This window comes from Brassica napus, chromosome C1 (genome assembly GCF_020379485.1).
Source record: "Brassica napus cultivar Da-Ae chromosome C1, Da-Ae, whole genome shotgun sequence".
In the NCBI taxonomy this organism is placed as follows: Eukaryota; Viridiplantae; Streptophyta; class Magnoliopsida; order Brassicales; family Brassicaceae; genus Brassica; species Brassica napus.
Genome location: NC_063444.1, coordinates 3619026 through 3640981, shown reverse-complemented (window position 1 = coordinate 3640981; position 21956 = coordinate 3619026). Strand labels below are relative to the sequence as shown.

Sequence of the window (21956 nt, the reverse complement as noted above, 5' to 3'; positions counted from 1 at the left end):
CAAAATAAAACACATTAGTAAACATAGAGAAAATGAAGAAGTTCAATAAACATTGCCGCAGACGACTTAGCATTAAGTCGTCCAGAAGACTTAAAGGTAAGTCGTCTAAAGAGGTCACTTTTGCAATTGAAAATTAAAAGGGACGACTTAATTCTAAGTCGTCCGGCTTTGTTTGTTAAAAAAAAAACTTCAGACGACTTATATATAAGTCGTCTACGAGAAACGGGCTAGTTTTGCATTTGACCGAATCGTGTCAGATCTTTGACTATTTCTGGACGACTTATAATTCAGTCGTCTCTGGGAAAGTTAAAATTTCAATATTTTATGAAAACTTGACGACTTACGTGTAAGTCGTCCTAGGTTAGTTTTGTAATTGAAAAATAAAACTTGAAATTTAACTTTCTCCAGACGACTTAGATGAAAGTCGTCCAGCTAAACGACTTAATTTAAGGTCGTCCGGGATAAGCAAGGTTTGACCAGAAAATTGGGAAAAATTCTGGACGACTTTGCTTTCCCCGGACGACTTTAAATTAAGTCTTCTGGAGGGACGACTTTATATTAAGTCGTCTGGTTAAAGTTAAATTATGAAGTTTTATTTTTCAATTACAAAACTAACCTAGGACGACTTACACGTAAGTCGTCAAGTTTTCATAAAATATTGAAATTTTAACTTTCCCAGAGACGACTGAATTATAAGTCGTCCAGAAATAGTCAAAGATCTGACACGATTCGGTCAAATGCAAAACTAGCCCGTTTCTCGTAGACGACGTATATATAAGTCGTCTGGAGTGTTTTTTTTTAACAAACAAAGCTGGACGACTTAATTTAAGTCGTCCGTTTGACCAGAAGACTCATCAGTAAGTCTTCTACATACAGATGACTTACTAGTAAGTCTTCTACGCGAACAGATCTTGAAAAAAAATTCAAATTCGTACCTTAAACTAGGTGAGATGACTTTGTTTGCACACAAGGTCTTCTCCAACCACCCAGAACCTCAAACGAAAGCAACCGTAAGTCAAAACGAAAGAAATATGGCTCTGTCAACCATAGCCCATATTTTGAATCAAAAGCTTGAGTTTTTTGGATGAATATAGAGAGAAAGTGAAAGAAATGTTGTTTTTAGTTCATAACAATTGAAACAGAGAGAGTGTAAAGAGATTTACGTGCATTAAAGGGCAATAAAAGCTCCAAACAGTTCGTACAAGGTTGTTGCCACTATTCATTGCAGTGGCAATATTGTAAATACTTGAAGAAGATGAGGTTGAGACAGTAAAGAAGCCATTTTTGAAAAAAAAAAAAATGTTAATGGCATTTTCGTAGATAAAATGCAGGTGTGGGGTTAAAATCTCAAAAAAAAAGGAGTCAAAAGAAAAGGTTAGTTTTCTGTTTGACTCCAAGTTTTGAGTCACTTTTGCAAAAAGCCCTTGGTTTAATAGTGGTTTACATAAAGACATTAAATCAATTTGTAAAATAAACAGCGCCTGCATCTCATTACACATGTTAACTACACTGAGTTTTAAATCACACCCCTAGTTGTTTTGACGTTCTAAAAGGGTGATATATATGCATAAACATATGTTAGAATTAGCTCTTACAAATATCATTATGCAGGCAAGTGGATGGGAATAATGTAAAGTTTACTTAAAGGGTGATATATACACATTTATTTAGTGTGTGATAATGAAAGCGACAAATGCGCACTTAAAAGTATAATTACCTTTGATACGGTCAGGCAAAGCTACTTTTAAAAGTCCAATTATTTTGATTATAATGCTTTGGTTGAATCTTAAACAATTGCAATAGCACAATAACCTTTATAAAGAGTGTAATCCATGATTAATCAAGTTGTTATGTTTTTAGATGAACCATAACATTGGTTCGGTATATAAAAAACAAACACAGAATTTTTGTACCAGACAAAGTTTATAAATCAATATACCTTGCTGTGTTAATGAGTTTCCTCCATAAAAAATAAAGAATCAAAAAGAAATAAATATAAAAGCAATTACAGTTTTAAGGAAAAAGAAACAAAATCAGCGCGTGGGTTACACCGACGAGTAAAGTAGGTTAAAAAAACCGTCTTAGGCTATCGTGGGCATATGCTTGCCGGTACTAATCGTGTATAAAGCCAACCTCCATCGTCTTCATGCTCCTCCACATGTATTCTATCATCTCTCCTCTCCTTCCTTCTAATTTTCCTCAAGAACTATTCTTGAAACCAATCCGCCTCCCTAAAAACAATGGGCGTAGCTGTTCTAAATCCACAGGACTGTATCAAACAACCTTTCTCCCACATGAAGTATCCTCGTAACCACACCGCATGCACCAACAGGCATCAGAAGAAGCCGGTTCCAAACCGCACGCGCCGGAGTCCTCCGCGCAATCAGACAACCAGATCTCCTCCTAAAGCGCCGCCGCCTCCTCCTCAACGCGCCGCCGTCTCTTCTTACGTCCCGAAGGGAACGGTTGAGAAGAGTCCCACCAAAAACGTCGTCGTTGGTCAGGTTAGGATCCTGAAGCGCGGCGAGGAGATCCCTAAGAAGACATTAGAATTGGTCGTGGAAAAGCCAGATCTGCTTGTCGGAAAGCCAGATCTGCTTGTCGGAAAGCCAGATCTGGTTGTCGAAAAGCCAGATCTGGTTTCTACTCAACGTATCGGACCAGATCCGTGTCTGATTCCGAGCCAGATCCGTCTCTCCGACCGCAAATCGAAGAAGACCGTAGTCCCGTTTTACGCCGGTCCTGTGACCATGACCTCGCCGCCTCCGAGCGACGTCCCTCTCCCAGCCTTCTTCACCACGAAGAAGGACGCTACAAACCATATCATCAAGCTGCTTCGCCTAGACGTCGCATGTATGTCTCTCCAATGATCCATTTCTGTTTCAAAATTTCCGATCGTCCGATTTTAATCTACGACAAAGCATCTACAGACGACGAATCTAGAAGATGAGGAAAAGCATCTTCGTTATGAACTAGTTTCGAACCTTCCCTTATTTTTTCAAGGGGCAAGGTCGAAATATCTTTTATAACAGGTCTTAGTTTCGCTTCTTAGGGGTTTAGTGTTTGTGTAGCAAGTATTTGTTTTTTTTAGGCTTTTGTAATTCTAAGTAATCTGTGTCTTGTCTTTGGGTTTTTAATTCTGTTTTAGTCCTCTGATGCTCTGGTAAATTATAGGTTCTCTTGGTGTTTTCTTTCCTTATTATCGAGTCTAGTATTATTCCTAAGGGACATAGAGGTGTATCTACTGGTAACTACCATTGCGTTTGTGTATGCCCAGTATTACGATTCTATGTATTTAATAGTAGTTGTTTTAAGGTCAGTCGAGTTTAATTTGTAATATCAACTTATGTTTCGATGTAAGCATGTATTACAGTTCTCTATCTATATAATATAAATCGTTTTTCATTTCTTTCTTTGCCAATTTGATTACACTGAACAAGCTGTACAAATGAAATATGTTTGAAAGAAAAACATCGAATCAGTGGTTGACCAATAGATGGATGTTCTTTTAATCTGCGTAAGATTGTTTCAACTCAAACCTTGTTTATATTCTACAAGACAGGAACTCGAAGGGTTTATGCTTAAGCTGATTATCAACTGTTTGCGAGTATGTACTATCATGATTATGACGAAGTTAAGTTTGAGGAGAAAACTAATTACCGAGCTCTGGTGGCTACCTTACACGCAAATAGATGGTCACCACCTCGCATGATTTGAATAGTCTTCTCTAATTGAAGATGCCATTTGATCCTTTGACTAACTCTCCATTTTGATCGGATCCATTTTGATCTTGACTTTGGAAAGAAAATTCAACAATCTCTCTGATTTTTTTTACATCATTCGACAATCTCCGAATAATGTCCCTTGTGTATACAGCTATGAATGTCATTTTATTGACAAATGCCATTTGGTAGGCCCAACTTTGAAGATTCCTTTTCTAATAGTTGGGCAGCCCAATCTTGACCCGATTTAAGGCCCATAAGTTGAACAGCTTCCCACTTTCTTTTAGCGAGGTTAAGACGAGTGCTGGGCATTCGGGTTTTCGGTTCGATTCGGTTCGGTTTTCGGGTAATTTGGGATGAAATGTTTAGAAACCGAACATTTTTTGGATCTGTTCGGATAGTGTTTGGTTCGGGTCGGGTTTTTATTTTGTTATAAAACCCGAAATAGAACAGTATTACAAATAATTCGGGTTTGGTTCGGATTTAAAGCAAAAGACCAAAAAGAACTCCGAAAACCTAAGTTAACCCCGAAAAAACCGAAAAAATATGTATTCGGACAGTTCAGTTTCAATATATTCAAAGTATTTGGGTATCCGTTCAGTTTTCGATTCGGTCCCGATTCAATTTTGGTTTTTCGGATTTAGAAATATAAAAACCGTTAGTTTCGGTTCTGTTTTTTTGGTTCGGTTTTCGGGTTTCGGAGAATATGCCCAGGGCTAGGTAAGACTTAAGACTACAATCGTAGTTGATATTAATGATAGTTAACAACTTATCTTGTTTTTCTTATAACGGAGGTAATTATTGGTGTTTTGCTCTTTTGATTTTCTACCTAATTAAATATGCCAGTTTAATAATCTCAGAAGTGGGTTTATTAGGAGAATCTTCACATATAATTTTAGATATACTTTCCAAGAAGGTCCCACATTGTATTTGATTAAAATATTTCCAAAATGGAAAATAAATCAAAATATAAATGAAAATGAAACAAGGGAAAATAAAAATAAAAAGAGGAATAATGTTAGATAGCCTCGTATATAACACCATCCATGTATCTTTTTTTTTCTCTCCTCTATATTGATACATCAAACTTGCCTCCGTCTTTCTTCGTCATTTTCTCTCTCTCTTCTGTAACTTCTCTTTCATTCTCTCTCGCTCCTTCTATATTGTATCTGATTCCCTTTTTCTCCGGGAGCTGTAGATTTGATCAGTTAGCGTCGATGAAGAAAGTTACATCGGCAGCGGCTAAGACGTTGGTCAAGGATGAGTGGGTGGCGGCGGCGATGACAGACGACGAGATGGTCGTGGAGCTTCTTATCCGGCTGAAGCATGCGGGGACGGTAGTTTCGGAAGATCCATCGACGAACCTTCCTCCGTTGCGGTGGGGAGTCCGTCAACGGCGGTCACGGTCGTCAAGATTTGGTGTTAACGGCGGCGTCGTTTCGTTGAAGAAGGATGTTGATTCCGCTAGAGGCAGCCCGAAGACGCCGCTCTCCTGGAGCGGCGGCGGATCTGCATCTCCCTCGGCTGATGGATTCGAGGACACCAGTCTCCAAGCGAGCTGCTCCACATCTACAGGATCCGGATCTAAGGTACCTTCTCTCTCTATCTCCTTTCTTCTTTAATCTCGCCGGTTTTTATTTTCCTATCTGGCCGTTAAATCGGATTTCGCTTTTCCGCCACGTGTTCAACTGTTAAGATCTTTCGTCTCTGTGTCATCTTTTTTTTTTCCTACTAATCTTCTAACGGTGATTATTCTATGATGACGCCATCTCTCTCGAGCCTTAGCTCTAGATTTGTTAGTCTCTTTTTTTCCTCGGCGATTACGGCGAAGCCACTTTGCTTTCTCTTTACCTCTAGGTTAAACGCATTCTTCCATTTCCAAAAAGTCAAAGCTCATTTAGCTTTTTTTCTTTTCCTTTTATTCTTTTTCCTCACTTTTTATTTCGATGTTGTTTTTTTTGTAATTTTAAATATTCTAACCACAAGCTTAAGAGGAGATTCCTTTTAAAAAAAAATCTGGCGGTTGACGGTTAATCGTCTTCTTGATTAGCCTAACTCTCCGGTTTGAACCGGGGATGCAAGTAAAGATCTTGCCGTGTGGGGCGTCTGATAATTGGCCGGTTTAGGGGTGATTATTAGGAACCGGTCAAATTTTATTAGTGTCGAGGAATAACAAAAGTACCTTTAGATAATGGGGTAGTAGTGCAGCTAATTGGTCAAACGAGCGCGTTAACTGTGGACACGTTTTTGAGGAAGAATAAAACGGTAGCGTTTTGGGTGAAAGGGTTGGAGAGGCAAGTGAATCTTGTCGGAGATCACGTGATGGTGATGACGATTAAAATGTCCCCATTTACACGTGGTTTCTTTGCATCCTTCTTCATCCATCCATCCCTTCTATAATATTCTTGGAATTGTTTTTGTGTTTCAAAAAGGATAGATTTTTTAACATTTTATCCTCTGAATATTTTGATTGAAATTTCTATTGTGGGGAAAGAAACTTTACACTTATGTTAAATAAGATATTGTGTTTGATTATAAAAGAAGCAATAGATCTAAAAACAGTTGTCGTTTACTCGTCAGCATTTTCTTGTTTTGTTGGAGCTGATCAAATGCGTTTTTTTATTTTGTTTTTGCAGGCTTTTCCCACAAATGAAATCACCAGTTCTTTCTCCAAGAGATTGAAGATAAAGAAGAAGGTATATATGGATAAAAATCCCAATTCGTGAATCTCATAGTACTGTTACAGAGCTAATGTTTTGTTTTTAATACTTGAACAGTCATCTTCTGAGCTTAAATACCAAGAGAACTTGAAGCTGAAGGAGAGAACCGACCTTGAAAAGGTACACATTCTCCGTTCTGAGCTTTTGTTTATCATGTTAGGATCTCTCACTCATTTCCATCGTGTTCTAAATAATAAACGGTCTCTCGTCTAACAGGAGATTGCAAGTCTGCGAGAAACGTTCGACGAACAAAACGTAAGGAACCAACGGTTGAAGAGGATTAAGGTAAACATTTTTATACTCTCTCTTTTTGTGCTGGTCTCAACTGAATGAAAATCTTATTCTTCTGTTATCTCGTTTCAGCTTGACTTGAACTCAGGCCGTGTCAAGAATGAAACTCTGGTTGATCTGGCTCCTAAGCCTCAAGGAGAATCAAAATCTTGCAGAGCAGAGGGCAACGAAACCGCTAGCTCGAAAAATAAGGACAGCTTCTTCTTCCTCCCTGATTTGAACATGGTACCAACAGAGGACGAGATATTGTATGGAACTAGCTAAGTGGCAGCTTCGATCTCGATGTGATTTACAATCAAGAAAGGCGTCAGAGAGACTTAATGAATGTAAGAAGAGGTTTTTATTGTCTTGTCTCCCACATCATTCATTGTTTTCTGTTTCCTTCCTTCTAAACGCTCGTTACTTGTTTTTTTAGAAGGTGGTGGAAATTAGGTTCTTTAATTTTCTCTCTCTCTTTTGTACCCGATTCGTTGTAGTTAAAGCTGTGTTGAAAATTGTGTTAATGACAACTAATAGACTTTAATATTTTTAAACCTGTACTTTTTATTTAACTAATCTCCATATCTTATTATTAACTTGACATTAAAACCCGAATTTCCGCTCAACTAACCCAAGACAAGGGAGATCTAATTATCTCATGAGCCATGACTATACTCTATATTAAATTTTTCAAAATTTTATTTATTTTAAACTTGTGAGGTGTAATGTTATTGGTGGTTTGTCGGCGTGTCTATGTATACAAAATTTCAAATAATGCCAAATTGGTCTCATCAGTCTTTCGTGTGGATCCAAATTATTATTATTGTCAAGAGTTTTAAATTTTTTAGATATCTTTTAGTGGTTTTGATGGTAATTATACTTTATCCATTTTATGACTTGTACAATACAATTAATTTGTATTGAAATTTATTAATGTATCTAAATTGAGGAACATAGAGTTTTATTAGATGCAATCAAAACCTGCATGTGTTAATTAAAGACAAAAATCTAATAATTATGCTAAAAAGTAGTTGAAACCAAACCAAAATATCCAAATGAGAAAAATAGAGAATTTTTTTTTTTTTTAAATTGCAGTTAATATCCATGGTTAATTTTTTACTTTTTGGGGTCAAATATCAATGGTTAATTAAGACGCACTTGGTCTTGAGGAATAATAACACACTACTAGGGGAAAGAGAGAGGAGTCTTTTCTCCGATCCCCAAAACGCAGGAAAACAATGTCGTTTACCAGCTCCCACCTCCTTCCTCCGCAAGAAGACCTTCCTCTCCGACACTTCTCCGATCAATCCCACCAACAGCCGCAGCCTCACTTCTCCGAAACACCGTCCCTCCTCACCGCCAGCTTCCTCAACCTCCCTCCCGCCGCAGCCACGGCGGATTCCGATTTCGCGCCTCCGAATCGCGGCGGAGACAGCTCCTCCGCCGCTGCTACTAACCGACGGTGGCTCTCCTTCGACTCCTCCGAGATCCAAAACACCGGGGAAGGCCGCCCTGAAGTCATCGACGGAGTCAACGCCGCCGACGGAGGAGGCGGGGATTGGAAGAACGCGAGCTGCAAGGCTGCGATTGTGAGGCATCCGATGTTCGAGCAGCTCCTGGCGGCTCACGTGGCTTGCCTTAGGGTCGCGACTCCCGTTGACCAGATTCCGAGGATCGATGCGCAGCTCGGCGAGTTGCACACCGTCGCCGCGAAGTACTCCACTCTTGGTGTGGTTATGGATAACAAGGAGCTTGATCATTTCATGGTAATTTTGAAAATTCAATTTCTCAATTTTCAATTTTGTACAAGAAGGAACTTGTGCTCGTTGAGTTTGACATTAATCAACTTTGATTCAATGGTTGTGTGTTGTCTTCTTTCATTAGTAAAGTCTGCTTCTTGAGAAGTTTCAGATATTTTTGAAGTTTGAGAATGTAGTCTTGTCTGGAGACTATCTTCTTAGGAGTAGTAATGTGTTCTCTCATTCAGTTCATGCAAAATACGAAAGCTTTACACTTTGAGCGATATTCAACATTACTGGGGATTTCACATTTTTCCTTTGGTGCTTTACTGTTCCTTCTTCTTGAGTCTTGAATTGGGTTTTGATCTTTGCTCCTTTTTGGCTAAATAATTCGAATTATGAACTTTCTTTGACTAGAATAAGCTGTACTTGTTGGATAAAGCTTCTTTCTTGATGGCTTGTTGTTTGTCTGCTTCCCTCTGAGTTTTGTTTTTGTCCACTATAAAAAAAAAACATAATCTGCTTTGTAAGGTTCTATTTGTATGCCTTATGGGTCAAAATCTTACTTCTTTTTTTTAATGATGATGCAGTCACATTATGTTGTTCTCTTATGTTCGTTTAAAGAGCAACTCCAACACCACGTTTGTGTCCACGCAATGGAAGCTATTACGGCTTGTTGGGAGATTGAGCAGTCACTGCAATCCATAACGGGTAAGCGTGTCTCAATCCGAAATCAATTTTTTTCTTCTCTCTTTAGGGGTGCCTTTATGATTTTGTTTTGTGTGTGGTTGTAGGAGTTTCACCAAGTGAAAATAATGGCAAGACAATGTCGGATGATGAAGATGATAATCAAGTAGAGAGCGAGGTGAACATGTTTGATGGAAGTTTGGAAGGTTCGGATTGCATGATGGGATTCGGTCCTCTTGTTCCAACAGAGCGGGAGAGATCCTTGCTGGAGCGTGTGAAGAAGGAGCTGAAGCATGAGCTTAAACAGGTAATTTGCTTAATCAAATTGCCATGTTACATCAAACCAAACTAAAAACACATTGTGTTATCATGTGTGCTCATTTTTTTTTTCTCCTATAGGGTTTCAAAGAGAAGATTGTGGACATAAGAGAAGAGATAATGAGGAAGAGAAGGGCGGGAAAGTTGCCTGGAGATACAACATCTGTACTCAAAGAGTGGTGGCGAACTCACGCCAAATGGCCATACCCAACTGTAAAAGTCTCAGCCAATAAAGTTTGTTAGGACACTCTCAAAGGCAGTTTTTGATTCTTGATTTGGTTTCGAATTGTAGGAGGAAGATAAGGCAAAACTGGTTCAAGAAACTGGTTTGCAGCTGAAGCAGATCAACAATTGGTTTATCAACCAGAGAAAAAGAAACTGGAACAGCAGCTCTTCCACATCATCTACTCCCTCCAAGAACAAACGTAAACGGTAAAACAATCATAACATAGATATAGTTTTTCTCTTGCGCGATTTCATCAAAACCGGTCAATGTATATTCTCTCTGAACCAAACTCAGGACCGGGAAGTCGTAGGGGACATTCTGGCTGACCAGATGATGATGATACTTGCCACGTGAATCCAAGGGAACCGGATGTTTAAGACATGGTTGCAAGATGTATAGGTGTTACCAGTTTGCTTATAAAAACCGGATTGTGGAGCTGTACTCCTGTTTGTATCGGCTTGAAATCTATGTTTATGTGTATATAAAGTAGTTCTTGGAAGTTATCTTTTTTGTTTGTTTATGGCGTCTTGTATTGAACGCTTGGTTGGGTGTGGGTTATTTGTTGTAAATAGCTATGGTTCATTAGTATGATAGTGTCAAACAGTATTCATCACAATTCAATCGTTTGTTTGAAACAAAAACATAGTTTTGTATAAATGCAAGCAGCTTTCCGCAAATTCAGCTGCGTATGCTTGAAGGACGACACTTTTTGCATAATGACAGCGTTTGGGATTAGAGTCGTAAAAAGTAATAACGTTTGTTAGTGATACACTGATACTGATGCACAGTGTGTTTTTTTTTTTTTCTAAATGTTAATTTGAATTTTTATGCAACTTAATATTTATCTGATATTGTTCATAAAAATTTATATGATTTGTTGAACTGTATTTAATTATCTAAATTCAATCATAATAAAAAAATATTTTTATTTTTTTTGAGCAAAATAAAAATATTTTCTGTATATTGTGTGAAAGGGGGTAGTAAACTTGTTTTTACTTTTTAGTAGCCGAGAAAAAGAAAGTTTTTACATTTTAGTAACAAATGACACATGTTGTCAAGGGTATATATATAAAAGCAACTTCCAGATATCCGAGGCTGTTTAGGAACGAGAAATTAAAAATTGGATTTGGTCCAGCGCCTTTGTCTTCTAGAAACTCCGTCGTCGTTGATTCTCTCTTTCCCAGGTAACGATAAACCCTAAACCCTAGTTTCTCCCGTTTGCTTTTTTTCAGTAGCTCTTTGATCGCATTAAGCTATTGAGTTTCTAGATCCCTGCGATTGTAAACACGAAAGAGTAAACAACCTTCGTATTATTATCTCGACTTCGTTAGGGTCCAGTCCAGCTCGGGGATGATGGCGGAGCCACAAGAGGAACGATCTCCGTCGCTTGACGATTGCCTTAAGCTGTTAAAAGGGGAGAGGGACGAGCAGAGGCTCGCCGGTCTACTTCTCGTCACCAAATTCTGCAAGAACGATGATCTAGTCTCCCTCAAGAAGGTGTACGAAGCCGTCGGTACTCACTTTCTCGACCGCCTTCTCCGCACAGGTAAAACAGAATCTCGACTTACTTTCAACATAACCGAGTATTTAGAAAGAGTAATCTGTAGTTAGATTCAAAGGTTTGTTGCTCTCTGGAGTTGAATTTTTGAGTTTTGCAGGTAGTGGCGATGGAGGTGAAAATCGTGATGTGTATCTGCGGCTGTCTGTTACAGTTCTTGCTGCCTTCTGCCGTGTTTCGGAGATAGCTTCTTCAGTAGATATGGTCTCTCGAGTTCCCCTTATTCTCGAAATCATGTCGAAACGGTATGTTAGATCGCCTCATTCTTTATTCTATGATTTTTCCATGTAGTTTTGCTTCTGCGTCTTTCTCACTTTCTTTAAAGTTAAGACTTTGGCTTTTGGAAATTTCAGACCAGCTACCAACATTCTTGAAGAATGCTATGAGCTTCTGTATTTGGTGTCCACGGCTTGTGAAGCTGGTGTGATGGCTTTGGTCAACTCTGGAGGCTTGAGAGTGATAGCTCCCCAGATGTCTGATCTACCTGATGGTAATATGTTTATTCCTTCGCTTTGCATTGTTTCGCGTGTATATATTGCACATTGGATATCAGTGAATGCTCTTTGTGTTAGCAATCAATTCCTGGATAAGGATTTTGATTATATATAACCGGTGTCAAAGTAACATGCCATGTGTTGATGGTAGATGGATTTGAGACTAAATTCTCTCTGAAAGCTTATGTGTCCAATGTTATTCAGGCTCACATGCTATGGAGGTTGCTATAAAGATTCTGCAGCTATTGGTTACTAAGCTTTCCAGCGAGAGCATGAATATTGAACGCTTCTTTGAACTGTCCTTGGTGGTGAGTCTACTTACTTGATTATTTTTCTTTTGTTTTTTTTTTTATAATTACTAAACCTCCTGTTCTCAAGTTGGAGTCCAAATGTCATGTTATTTGCTGTTCAGGTTGCTGCTGTTGCGCGACAGTTTGCGGTCTTGCACAATGCCCTAAAGTTTGAAGCACTCCATCTACTCTCTGCAATATTCTGTTCTGACTATTCTGTAAGCTTTCACTCCTTTACCTTCTTCTGTAGAAGAAAGTTAGCTGTAATTGAACGCTGCTATGTTTTGGGCTGTAGTTACTAGCATGGTGTAATAATTTCATGGCTGCTTAACTTTGAGTTTTTCTTTCCATTAAAATCGAGATACCAAATTGTTACATTCTTTTGCTTGGATGATACAACTGTCATCCTGATGACTATGGCTTTCATTTTCTTATTGCTTTTTTCATATTCATAGCACGTTTCTATTGTATAAGCTCTACATCTTTATTTCCTTTTACGTCCAAATCTGTTTATATCTTTGTCACAGAACTTCTTATGTGTAGGCACTTCTTCATGAACCTCTCCGTTCCATGCCAGACAGCAATTGGGCAGACTACATGCGCACAGGTGTTGTGTCAATTCTGCAGAATCGTGTTGGTGAGTTAAAAGAGATCTTTTAGTAGTTTGATTAAGTCTCTAAACAGGGCTTACCCATTTATGGCATTCTTTTCTTATCAGCCCTTCATTTTTCCTATTAATTTTCTGATATATATCCTCTCTTCTTGTCTCATATGAAAGAAAATGACGCCAATTGCTAAAAAATGTCACTTTGCGGCACATGTCATTGATATACTTGCTTATATCATTTATGTTATTGAAGCTTTCAAGATACTTAAAAAACATGTCTTGTTTAAATGTGTAGCACCTTCCGAAAAGCTTCACGCATTGATTCTGGCTGAAAGTATGATGTCAATTCTGGGTGAGAAGTGGCTTATCGGTCGAGTAAAACTACCCAGTGTTGAGGACTATCTTCCAGCTGATAGGTAAGCATAAGGATACACACTTGACCTACATTTTACAGCCAGATAACAGTCATTCTGATTTCTTTTTGTAGGTGTCTTCTGTTGGTCTTAGAGTCATCACATGTTGAGATTTCTGTTTTATCAAACGAGCTCGCATACATGAAATATGAAGCTTCTAGTTCAACTGTTGAAGAACATCTCTTGAAGCAACGTTATCTGGCTATCGCATTTTCTTTGGTAGAAAAGATCATCAAGTATATATCAACCGTTGGTGAAAATGAAGGTATTACATATGATCCTGTCTTATAAATGTATCATATCTATTATTTTTCTGTCCTATACGACCCCTTTTCTATAAACCTTTCCGTTATTTTATGTATATGTTCAAAGACATTATTTTCTGAACGTCCGTCTATCTTTTAGCTGTTATTTCTGAAAAATATTGGCTCGTCAGATGGCATAATGATGTTAGCCATTTTCCAGTATTAAAGTTCTGGAATTTACATATTGATTTTGCCAGGTACTCTAAGTGATGAAGCCGTTTTCCTCAAGGTGATTAAGACGCTTGACGAGACAGTAAAAGTTGTGCTCGAGTATCTGAAAGATGCAAAGGTATATATCTGACAACACGGAACTCCTTGTCTCTGTCTTTTTGTGTGTAGAAATTGTTGTAATGATAGTTCTGTTTCATACAGGAACATGGAAAGAAGAGAGGAAATGATCTTCTTGCATCTGTGCGAGTGATTGGAAGGTACATATAAACAGTCGTTGTTCTGAAACATTACCGTTCTTTTGCTTCTTAAATCTCCCTTTTTCTGTCAAATAATTTACATTCTAGATTGGTAAGTTTTCTGCTCATGTGATCGTTATTTGCTGCTTTATTGAAATCTGAGTACTCTTTATGCAAGAACAATCTCCATCACGCTAGCATTCACTAAAGTTTTTTTTTGTGTTTCAACAGCTATCTCGCTGAAACTCCTGACGCATGCAAAGAGCAGGTCCAAGATCTTCTGGACTATATGCTTTCAGTTGAGGGCGAAGAGGAGTCCAGGTTTGTTTGGCCCTAAAACTCTCTATTACAACGCTGTTAACTTATTGCCTCTCAAGACAACTTGGTCTGACTATTTTTGTTTGGACAGGCCCTTTTTGTCCACTTGCTTCTTGCTCCCAATGCTTTGCCAAATAACAATGAAGGATGAAGGATGTAGACTCTTGGCTTCTTCAGGAGGCTATGTAGCAGTGAGTAACTACGGTTTATATATTTTCTTACACCGATGCTAGTTGACACTTGACATTTGCTTGATGAAATCCACTATCTTTCTGCCTGCTTGACCTAAATATGTTTCAGAGTGGTGATTCTATTGTTTATAATCTCATATGGAATTCTCTAATATTTCTTTGATACAGGTTGTGGAATGCCTGGTAAAACTGATCCAGTCCGATGGTCAGAATGGTGAGGACAATGGAAGCATCTTCTTGGCTTGTGATACAGTCATGAACATCCTTTTGAAGGTACCCTCGTCTCCCTAAGATAAGACCTGATTACATTTTTCCACATCCCTTATTCAGATGATAATCACACTTGTAAATGTTGAAAACAGAGGGAGCCAATCAAATTTTCACCAGAAATGTCTACATTTACCGGGCTACTGAAAGCCTTGGCGTGTTGGGCAGGTAGTTCTAGTCTTTAGATCAAAAGCTTCATTGTTTATGTTTTGCTTAAGCATGTTGATGATACGAGTGTTTCTAAATATCTCCAACTTGTGAATTTCCTTCTTCCTTTTTAGTTACAGATGGTACTAAGGATCCATCCGTAGTGATGATGGCTGCGAGCATCTGTTCCCTGATCTTCGATTTCACATCAGAAGATGCGCTACTCAAGCAACCTGGTTTCGATGGTGGCTCCTTGGATAGTCTGGGCCGGATCATTGCAAGAAGCTTACCCTCATCGGGCCAGGTATGTGATGTGTCCTGTACTCGATGTAGTCTCTTGTTAAAACTCTCATTTTATGATTCTTTGATGGACTGATGATGCATAACCACTATTGTTGCAGGGTACGTCAGATACCGCCGATCTTCTTGAGATCATAGCAGCAGGTTTGGTTTCGATATCCTTCCCATTGCAGATCACTTTTTATCCAATGCTTCATTGTTTACTGATTAGAAGAAGCATTAGTTTTCGCTTTCCTCAGATTGTAACATTATGATGATTATGAAACAGGATACTCTCGGTGGGCAGATCGGTTCCCCACCATAAAGAAGCATAACCGTTGAGCGATGACTCATAAAGCAATGACTCACAACCTGTTCGCTCATGCTGGTTTCTAGGGGGATAGAACATAGTATTGCTACTCATGCTGCTGGTTTCTAGAGATAGAACATAGTATTACTGTTAAGCAAACAATTTTTTTTATCAGTTTCAAGTTGTTGTATTATCTACAATGTAGAGGGAGATTATAACTTGTTATGTTTTGTCTCATGATGAGTTTTTTGATACAAAATTATACCGAGGTTTTAAGCTTTTTTAGTTTATGGTTTTCTAAAATCTGAGAAATCTAAAAAATTAAAAGATCTAAATTTAGAAAGGATTCTCAGAATCCACAAAAACGACGTCGGTTCTTGCATAACCAGACCCAAACATAAAAAACAAACGCGTTTTCGAGTATTTGGAATCTATAAATATAGTCTTTATGGGAAGTAATAAGAGCTACGAATCCTATTCGCTGGATCTGAAAAAAACAAAAAAAAACAGATCATCATCATGCCCGCCTTATCTCACTCCAAAGCACTCTCATCTCTACCGTCCGTTTCCAGATCTCTCCCTCTCATCCAACGACTCAGGAAGATCCATGGACTCTCATCTTCCTTCCCGGAATCCTCCCCCACCCCAGCTCCGTCGAATCGCGCCATCCATGGCGGCTCTCTCGCTAAATGGATCTCCGGGATAGCAGCTGGCTCCGGCTTAGGGTTTCTGTACTGGTCCTCCGATTCTGACTCGACTTCTGGTCTGTTCGGTGGATTTAATTTAATGTCATTAGCTGATTCTTCATCGGCCTCTGTTTCTGACGGCGATCTGAAACCAAGATCGAGATCGAGATCGTTCATCCCGAAACTGGCATTGCCTGGTTACAGCTCTCGCTTCATCTTCGGAGGTCAGCGACGCTTCTAACTCATTGATTCCGTTTTCTAAATTCCTCAGTGAATTAATTCGTTTCTTGAAAAGCAGATGCGTATAGAAGGAAGATCTTCTTCAATTACGAGAAGCGTTTGAGATTACAGAGTCCTCCTGAAAAGGTGCGTTAAAAGCTTTCTATGTTTAGGCGATAGAAACAAACACGATTTTGATTAGGTTTCTTTGTGAATTGTAATTTAGGTTTTCGAGTACTTCGCATCTGTTCGTACATCAAATGGAGAATTGCTGATGAAACCTGCGGATTTGATGAGAGCAATTGTGCCGGTGTTTCCTCCATCAGAATCTCATCTCGTGAGAGAAGGATATTTGACTGGGGAGAGGAATCCCGGTGAGCTTAGATGCTCTCCTTCCGAGTTTTTCATGCTCTTTGACGTCGACAACGATGGTCTCATCTCCTTCAAAGAGTGAGTTTTCTTAACCAAACAAACCATTCATCCTCTATTGTTTTGAAATTGAAATTGATTGGTTGTTTGGGAACAGGTATATCTTCTTTGTGACATTACTCAGCATTCCTGAATCAAGCTTCGCCGTGGCTTTCAAAATGTTTGATACCGACAACAACGGGTGAGTAGTCTTTCTAATTTGTAAATAGTTCAATCCTCCTTTTGGTAACTTTCATTTTTTTCCTGCTCCATATTGTGTGGGGAATCTTTGGAAGTCTCTTTATGAGTTTTACGCTCTGAGTCATGTTAAACAACTCTGGTCAGTGCTTCCTATCCTTTGTAGCTTTTCTTTCATTGAGATGCTTCTGATTAAAGATATTTTGTTTTATAGGGAGATTGACAAGGAAGAGTTTAAGACAGTGATGAGTCTGATGAGATCTCAGCATAGACAAGGCATTGGCCACAGAGATGGCCTTCGAGCTGGGTTAAATATGTCTGGCTCTGTCGAGGATGGTGGCTTGGTTGAATACTTCTTTGGGAAAGATGGCAGTGACAAACTTAAGCATGATAAGTTCACTCAGTTTTTGAAAGATCTGACTGAAGAAGTAAGTAACTCTTAATCCTTTGATTATCCATCTCTCTTGTTACACTCTGTGAACCATGTTTGTTCTCAATAAGTTAATCCCTGTTATTAGTAGGAAAGAAGGTCTTGTTATAGCCTCATGTATTAGCTTAAGATGGTAGTAGACTCTAGTTTATGATACATGGATCAACATTGTTGTTGAACTGATGAAGACCTTTATCTTGATATATAGATGCTGAGGTTGGAGTTTGCACATTATGACTATAAACGAAGAGGAACTATATCAGCCAAAGATTTTGCGTTGTCGATGGTGGCTGCGGCTGATGCAAGCCATTTGGGCAAGCTGCTTGATCGAGTGGAGGATCTGAGCGAACACGCGCATCTCCAGGACGTCCGTATCTCGTTAAAAGAATTCAAACAGTTTGCTGGGCTACGCAGTAAACTTGGGCCGTTCTCTCTTGCTCTTTTCGCTTATGGCAAAGCTAATGGTTTACTTACAATGAAAGACTTCAAAAGAGCCGCCTCTCAGGTGACTCCTTAACATCTAATGGTTCTCTCTATACATAGTTTAGCTTTTGCATTTTAATGAACTTGTGCGACAAATTGAACAGGTATGTGGAGTATCTTTGTCAGACAATGTGATAGAGATTGCGTTTCATGTGTTTGATTCGAATAGAGATGGGAATTTGAGTGTGGAAGAGTTTCTGAGGGTTCTACATAGAAGAGAGAAGGATATCTCACAGCCAATTGCCAAGGGGCTGTGCCAGTATTTCTCAGATGGATGGAACGGTTCTAACAAGTGTTCCTCTCCGTAAAAACAAAGAAGAGAGAGACGCTTCTCTTTGGGGCTCACCGATGAAACTCGAAGACTCTTGTTTTTGTGCGTCTCTTGGGTTCATACGAGTGAGCCCAGAGATTTGATTTTAACTCCACGTTGTCGCATTGTGTAAGAAAGAAGTCTGAATAAATCTTTGTACAGTTGTTGGACCTATGAACCTTCCTTTTAAATTGTAATCCGAGCCTAATTAGTTATATATTCATTAGCTGTGTTCATTTCATCATCGCGGCGTTAAGTCGCAGCGGCAAATAAATACACTTCGACGGAGAAAAAAAAATAGAACCGAATGTTAAAATAGACGCTGATGATTATCGGAGATACAAAAAACAGAACGCCGCTGCCGCCGTTAATTTCAGCGTTCGTTTTACTCATTATTAATGGCCGCTGCGACTGAAAACAGAGTTAGAGATGTGTTCACCGGCGTCGTGGCCTCGTGGGTTATCGTGATTAAAGACTTAAGTTTTGATCGCAGCCGCTAGATGTAGCGATCATGAAACGAACAGTACTATTGTCATTTATATATATAGCCACAACAGAAGTGTGCGGTTATCCATTATTCCAATACCAAAAAAATACATCTGCCAAATCTGAAATATCCATTATTCTTTTTCTTCTGAAGATAGCACAATCTGAAGTATTTGACCAAAAAAATAAAAATAAACCTGAAGTAAAGGTACAAACATTCATACAACAATCACCAATTTAAAGACACTAATCCAAATCAACAGTGAACAAGAATGATTACACAGCTATGGTATAGAACCAAACATAACAAAAAGAACAAACAACCAATATGTTGTATCAAATCTGAAGAGAAGAGAGTTATCACCATTTATAACCTTCTTCTCTTGACTGGATCCCAATCATTCTCAGCCACCACATATGAATACCGCAGAAGCCAAGAGTATATCCCGTGGAGATCGATATCCACCACACAAAAAATCAAAAGGGAGAACACTACTCCCAAACAAACAAAGTGCCTACAATACATTGTTGAAAACATTCATAAGATCAGCTTCCATCAAACAAGATCCAGAAAAAAACAAGACAGCTTCACAACTGTACACAAAATAAAACAACTAATCAAGACTGGAGAAATCTACGGCAGTAAATCTACCTACTACTCCCTAGTTCATGCTCCACAGAAAGAATGGTTTATCAATAGCACATAAAGACGATGTGAACCGGATATGAGTCACTACTTACTTACCTAATGATAACATATGAGAAGAATATTTCCTCAAGCAGACTCAGAAAATACATTTTCCAAGATATCATGCAGTTTTGGCGCTCGTCTCCGGAACATCGGTTCTAGCCGGAAAGATGGCACACCCATCTGCCATCTTTTAGCATCATACATCTCATTCCACGCCTGTACTATCTCATCAATCTTGAACCCCATACCTGCCGTTATTACAAACAAGAAAGATCTCAGAAAAACAATTGGTTGTGACTTCTTCAAAGTTTACTACTCTTATTACCTTCAAGTGCACTCTCGCTTGAACAATGATTCTTCACCATCACAGCTATATCAGTCGCAGAAGCTCCAGCTAGTTCAAATTTCTCAACTGCAACCTCTAAACATTCCTCCCAAGTCGTTAGCCCCAGCTTATACTCCACTATAGACCGTTCATATAAGATGGAGCCCCACAAGAGATTAATCTGTGAACTCATATTAGCCGTCTGCTCAACCGTCTCTTCATCTGCACCTTCTCTACACCACCCATCCAGCTGCATCTTATGCAGCAGCGCTCTCTGCATATCCAGCTTTGAGATTCCGTTTAAACGACGCTCTTCCATCTCTTCCCAAATCTGCATCCCTCTCTCCATGCTATCCTCAGCTTTGTTGTAAAGCATAAGAACCTCCTGAGACACCTCACTCTCTATGTCCACCTTCCCTTTGAGCGCATGGTACCACAAAAGCTTTGCTTGTTCAAACTGCTCTTGTCCAAGCGCGATGAGAGCTTCGTAGAAATCAGGTTTAATCTTAACCGCTTCTTCATATCTCTTAGCAGCTTTGTTGTACTCGTTTCTCGTCCACACAAACGCAGCTTCAACCGCTTCTAGTACAGCTTCCCTCGAAGCATCTTCGGGGAAAGAGACTTGCTTCCTGGCTTTAGACATGTGGACGTTCCCCCAGTTGAACATAGCTAGCGCAGCCATTTCTTGGAACTTATCAGCTGCTATCTCAAAGAGCACTTGCGCTTCTTCGCCGGTTACAGCGTCTTCCATCGCTTCTGTGTAAAGCTTCATCCCAAGGTCATGTAGGTCCAAGTAAGAGTCAGAGTCAAACCCCACATGGTTCTTGAAGAGCTGCGCAAACTGAAAGATCCAGTTCTCAAAGCACGAAGACTCTCCAACACTTCCACTATCCGCAACGCTGCTCACTCTCTTCACATCCTTTTCAGCACCATCATAACTTGGTTCTTGGTCAGGGCTAGCTTCTGCTATGTATAATCTAAGGGAAGCGAGCTTATCATGATTAGAAGCAGCGAGCTTCAGCTCATCTGATGTGGTGATAGTAACCAAATCACCTTCTGTGTCCTTATACTTAATCAAGAACCCTTTTAGAGAAGGAAACCGATCCTTGGTTACGTCTCTCACAAGTCTAATACTAGAATCCAACGGTAACTGCGCCCACCTTATATCATCTCCGTGAACCAACTTAACCGTCCTAGTAACCGTTGTCTCTTCTTTTCCTCCTTGGACAATCTCAGAGGCAATGACCTCTTTGTCCATTACAACAACCTTGTCATCTCCTCCCTTATTACCACTCTTCTTTTTCTGTTTCTTGAAAGTAGTTTTCTTCTTCTCCTCCTTTGTCTCTGCTATGATAGCCTTTGGACTCTCAACAATAGCTCTATTCCCTTTAACTTCATCTTCTTTCTTCTTCTTCTTACTCTTCTTCACAACCTTCTTCAAACGAGCAGTGCCAAGAGGCATCACATCCACAAAGCTCTGCTCCATCTCCTCCACATCGACACCTTTATCAACCAACGCCTTCTTAACCCTATCAAACACCTCATTCGCATTCACGTTCTCAGGCTCCATGTTCAGCACAATCCTAGCATCCCTAAACGCGTAATCCAGCTTGTTCAAAGCCTCGTAGCAGCGAGCGCGCCTCAGCAAGGCCCTGCTGTACCTAGGAGAAGCCTCGAGAGCCGAATTGCATTCGCTAATCGCGTTAGGGTACTCGCCTAACCCCATCTGCATATAGCAAGAGGCCATGCTGGTTCGAAGATACGCTACATCGATGTGGTCTTTGGGTAGAAGCTTCACGGCTTTGTCGTAGCACAGCATCGCTCCTTCGTTGTCGCGCTTTTGGAAGAGCTTGTTGCCTTCTTCTTTGAGCTCGGCTGCTCGGTTAATGAATATCTCCATGTCTTCGTCGAAGGCTCTTGAAGCGGAGCGGTGGTTGGCTTTACCACCTGACTTGCCTCCACCGCCACCGGAAGCATCCTTTGGCGTCTTCTTAGCCGTTGGCTTTCCCATTAAGGAATCAAAGAGAGAGGATTCGAAAAGGTGTTGACTTGTTGTAAGGAGGAGAAGCGTTTAATGAAACAAATGTTGATAATTCAAACAAAGAGAAGACACGACACGAGAGAGATGGAGTGAACCCTAATCCACCCAATAAAATAGTGTTTTTTAATAAATAAATAAATAAATATACACAATTTGTTTGTTGTAATTTATTATTATTATTATTATTATCATAAGGGACGGACGAAATGGTAAGGAAATGGGACCAGATGGAAAGTCTTCGTTGTGCGTTTGCTGGACGGCATGGTCTTTGGGACCGACCAGAAGGGAAGTCTTCGTTGTGTCTTGCTGGAAATGTGGAAAGTTTTTTTTCCCAACTTTAATCAATTTAAAAAGAATTTAGATTAGCTAATGTGCTTAGCTTGCTGTATCAATTATTATTATTTTTATTTG

At 39.5% G+C, this 21956-nt stretch overlaps 6 protein-coding genes across 8 annotated transcripts; 5 read left to right on the top strand and 1 right to left on the bottom strand.

Annotated features, from left to right (window-relative positions):
* Positions 1-2116: 2116 nt before the first annotated feature.
* On the top strand, positions 2117-3405 carry LOC106371791. Its single transcript, XM_013811929.3, has one exon. The coding sequence runs from the start codon at positions 2241-2243 to the stop codon at positions 2868-2870; it is 630 nt and encodes a 209-aa protein (XP_013667383.2). The 5' UTR covers positions 2117-2240; the 3' UTR covers positions 2871-3405.
* A 1376-nt stretch (positions 3406-4781) lies between these two features.
* On the top strand, positions 4782-7284 carry LOC106371692. Its single transcript, XM_013811822.3, has 5 exons — positions 4782-5311; positions 6359-6418; positions 6500-6562; positions 6659-6727; positions 6806-7284. The coding sequence occupies exons 1-5, from the start codon at positions 4940-4942 to the stop codon at positions 6995-6997; spliced, it is 756 nt and encodes a 251-aa protein (XP_013667276.2). The 5' UTR covers positions 4782-4939; the 3' UTR covers positions 6998-7284.
* A 580-nt stretch (positions 7285-7864) lies between these two features.
* LOC125580573 (homeobox protein knotted-1-like 5) lies at positions 7865-10298 on the top strand. The gene is made up of 6 exons (XM_048745243.1): positions 7865-8478; positions 9042-9162; positions 9246-9445; positions 9538-9669; positions 9749-9888; positions 9977-10298. The coding sequence occupies exons 1-6, from the start codon at positions 7951-7953 to the stop codon at positions 9990-9992; spliced, it is 1137 nt and encodes a 378-aa protein (XP_048601200.1). The 5' UTR covers positions 7865-7950; the 3' UTR covers positions 9993-10298.
* A 448-nt stretch (positions 10299-10746) lies between these two features.
* LOC125580572 (neurochondrin-like) lies at positions 10747-15571 on the top strand. Of its 2 annotated transcripts, none has more exons than XM_048745241.1 (18): positions 10747-10866; positions 11014-11228; positions 11341-11485; positions 11594-11730; positions 11939-12042; positions 12147-12242; positions 12568-12661; positions 12927-13047; positions 13119-13309; positions 13547-13638; positions 13722-13777; positions 13988-14077; positions 14166-14265; positions 14434-14538; positions 14628-14700; positions 14820-14983; positions 15081-15123; positions 15248-15571. In XM_048745241.1, the coding sequence occupies exons 2-18, from the start codon at positions 11033-11035 to the stop codon at positions 15298-15300; spliced, it is 1860 nt and encodes a 619-aa protein (XP_048601198.1). In that variant the 5' UTR covers positions 10747-10866; positions 11014-11032; the 3' UTR covers positions 15301-15571. The 2 variants fall into 2 exon arrangements, with proteins under 2 accessions (XP_048601198.1, XP_048601197.1); XM_048745240.1 differs by having other exon boundaries at positions 14814-14983.
* A 156-nt stretch (positions 15572-15727) lies between these two features.
* LOC106371302 (calcium uptake protein, mitochondrial) lies at positions 15728-18238 on the top strand. Of its 2 annotated transcripts, none has more exons than XM_013811456.3 (7): positions 15728-16178; positions 16253-16320; positions 16400-16623; positions 16700-16783; positions 16994-17207; positions 17418-17714; positions 17910-18238. In XM_013811456.3, exons 1-7 carry the CDS (start codon positions 15788-15790, stop codon positions 17979-17981), a joined length of 1350 nt encoding a protein of 449 aa, XP_013666910.2. In that variant the 5' UTR covers positions 15728-15787; the 3' UTR covers positions 17982-18238. The 2 variants fall into 2 exon arrangements, with proteins under 2 accessions (XP_013666910.2, XP_013666843.2); XM_013811389.3 differs by having other exon boundaries at positions 15729-16178; positions 17797-18238.
* Positions 18239-18596: 358 nt separating this feature from the next.
* LOC106371209 (protein PHOX4) lies at positions 18597-21683 on the bottom strand. The gene is made up of 3 exons (XM_013811283.3): positions 19505-21683; positions 19234-19427; positions 18597-19003 (listed from the first exon to the last, which is right to left on the bottom strand). Exons 1-2 carry the CDS (start codon positions 21513-21515, stop codon positions 19264-19266), a joined length of 2175 nt encoding a protein of 724 aa, XP_013666737.2. The 5' UTR covers positions 21516-21683; the 3' UTR covers positions 18597-19003; positions 19234-19263.
* Positions 21684-21956: the final 273 nt, after the last annotated feature.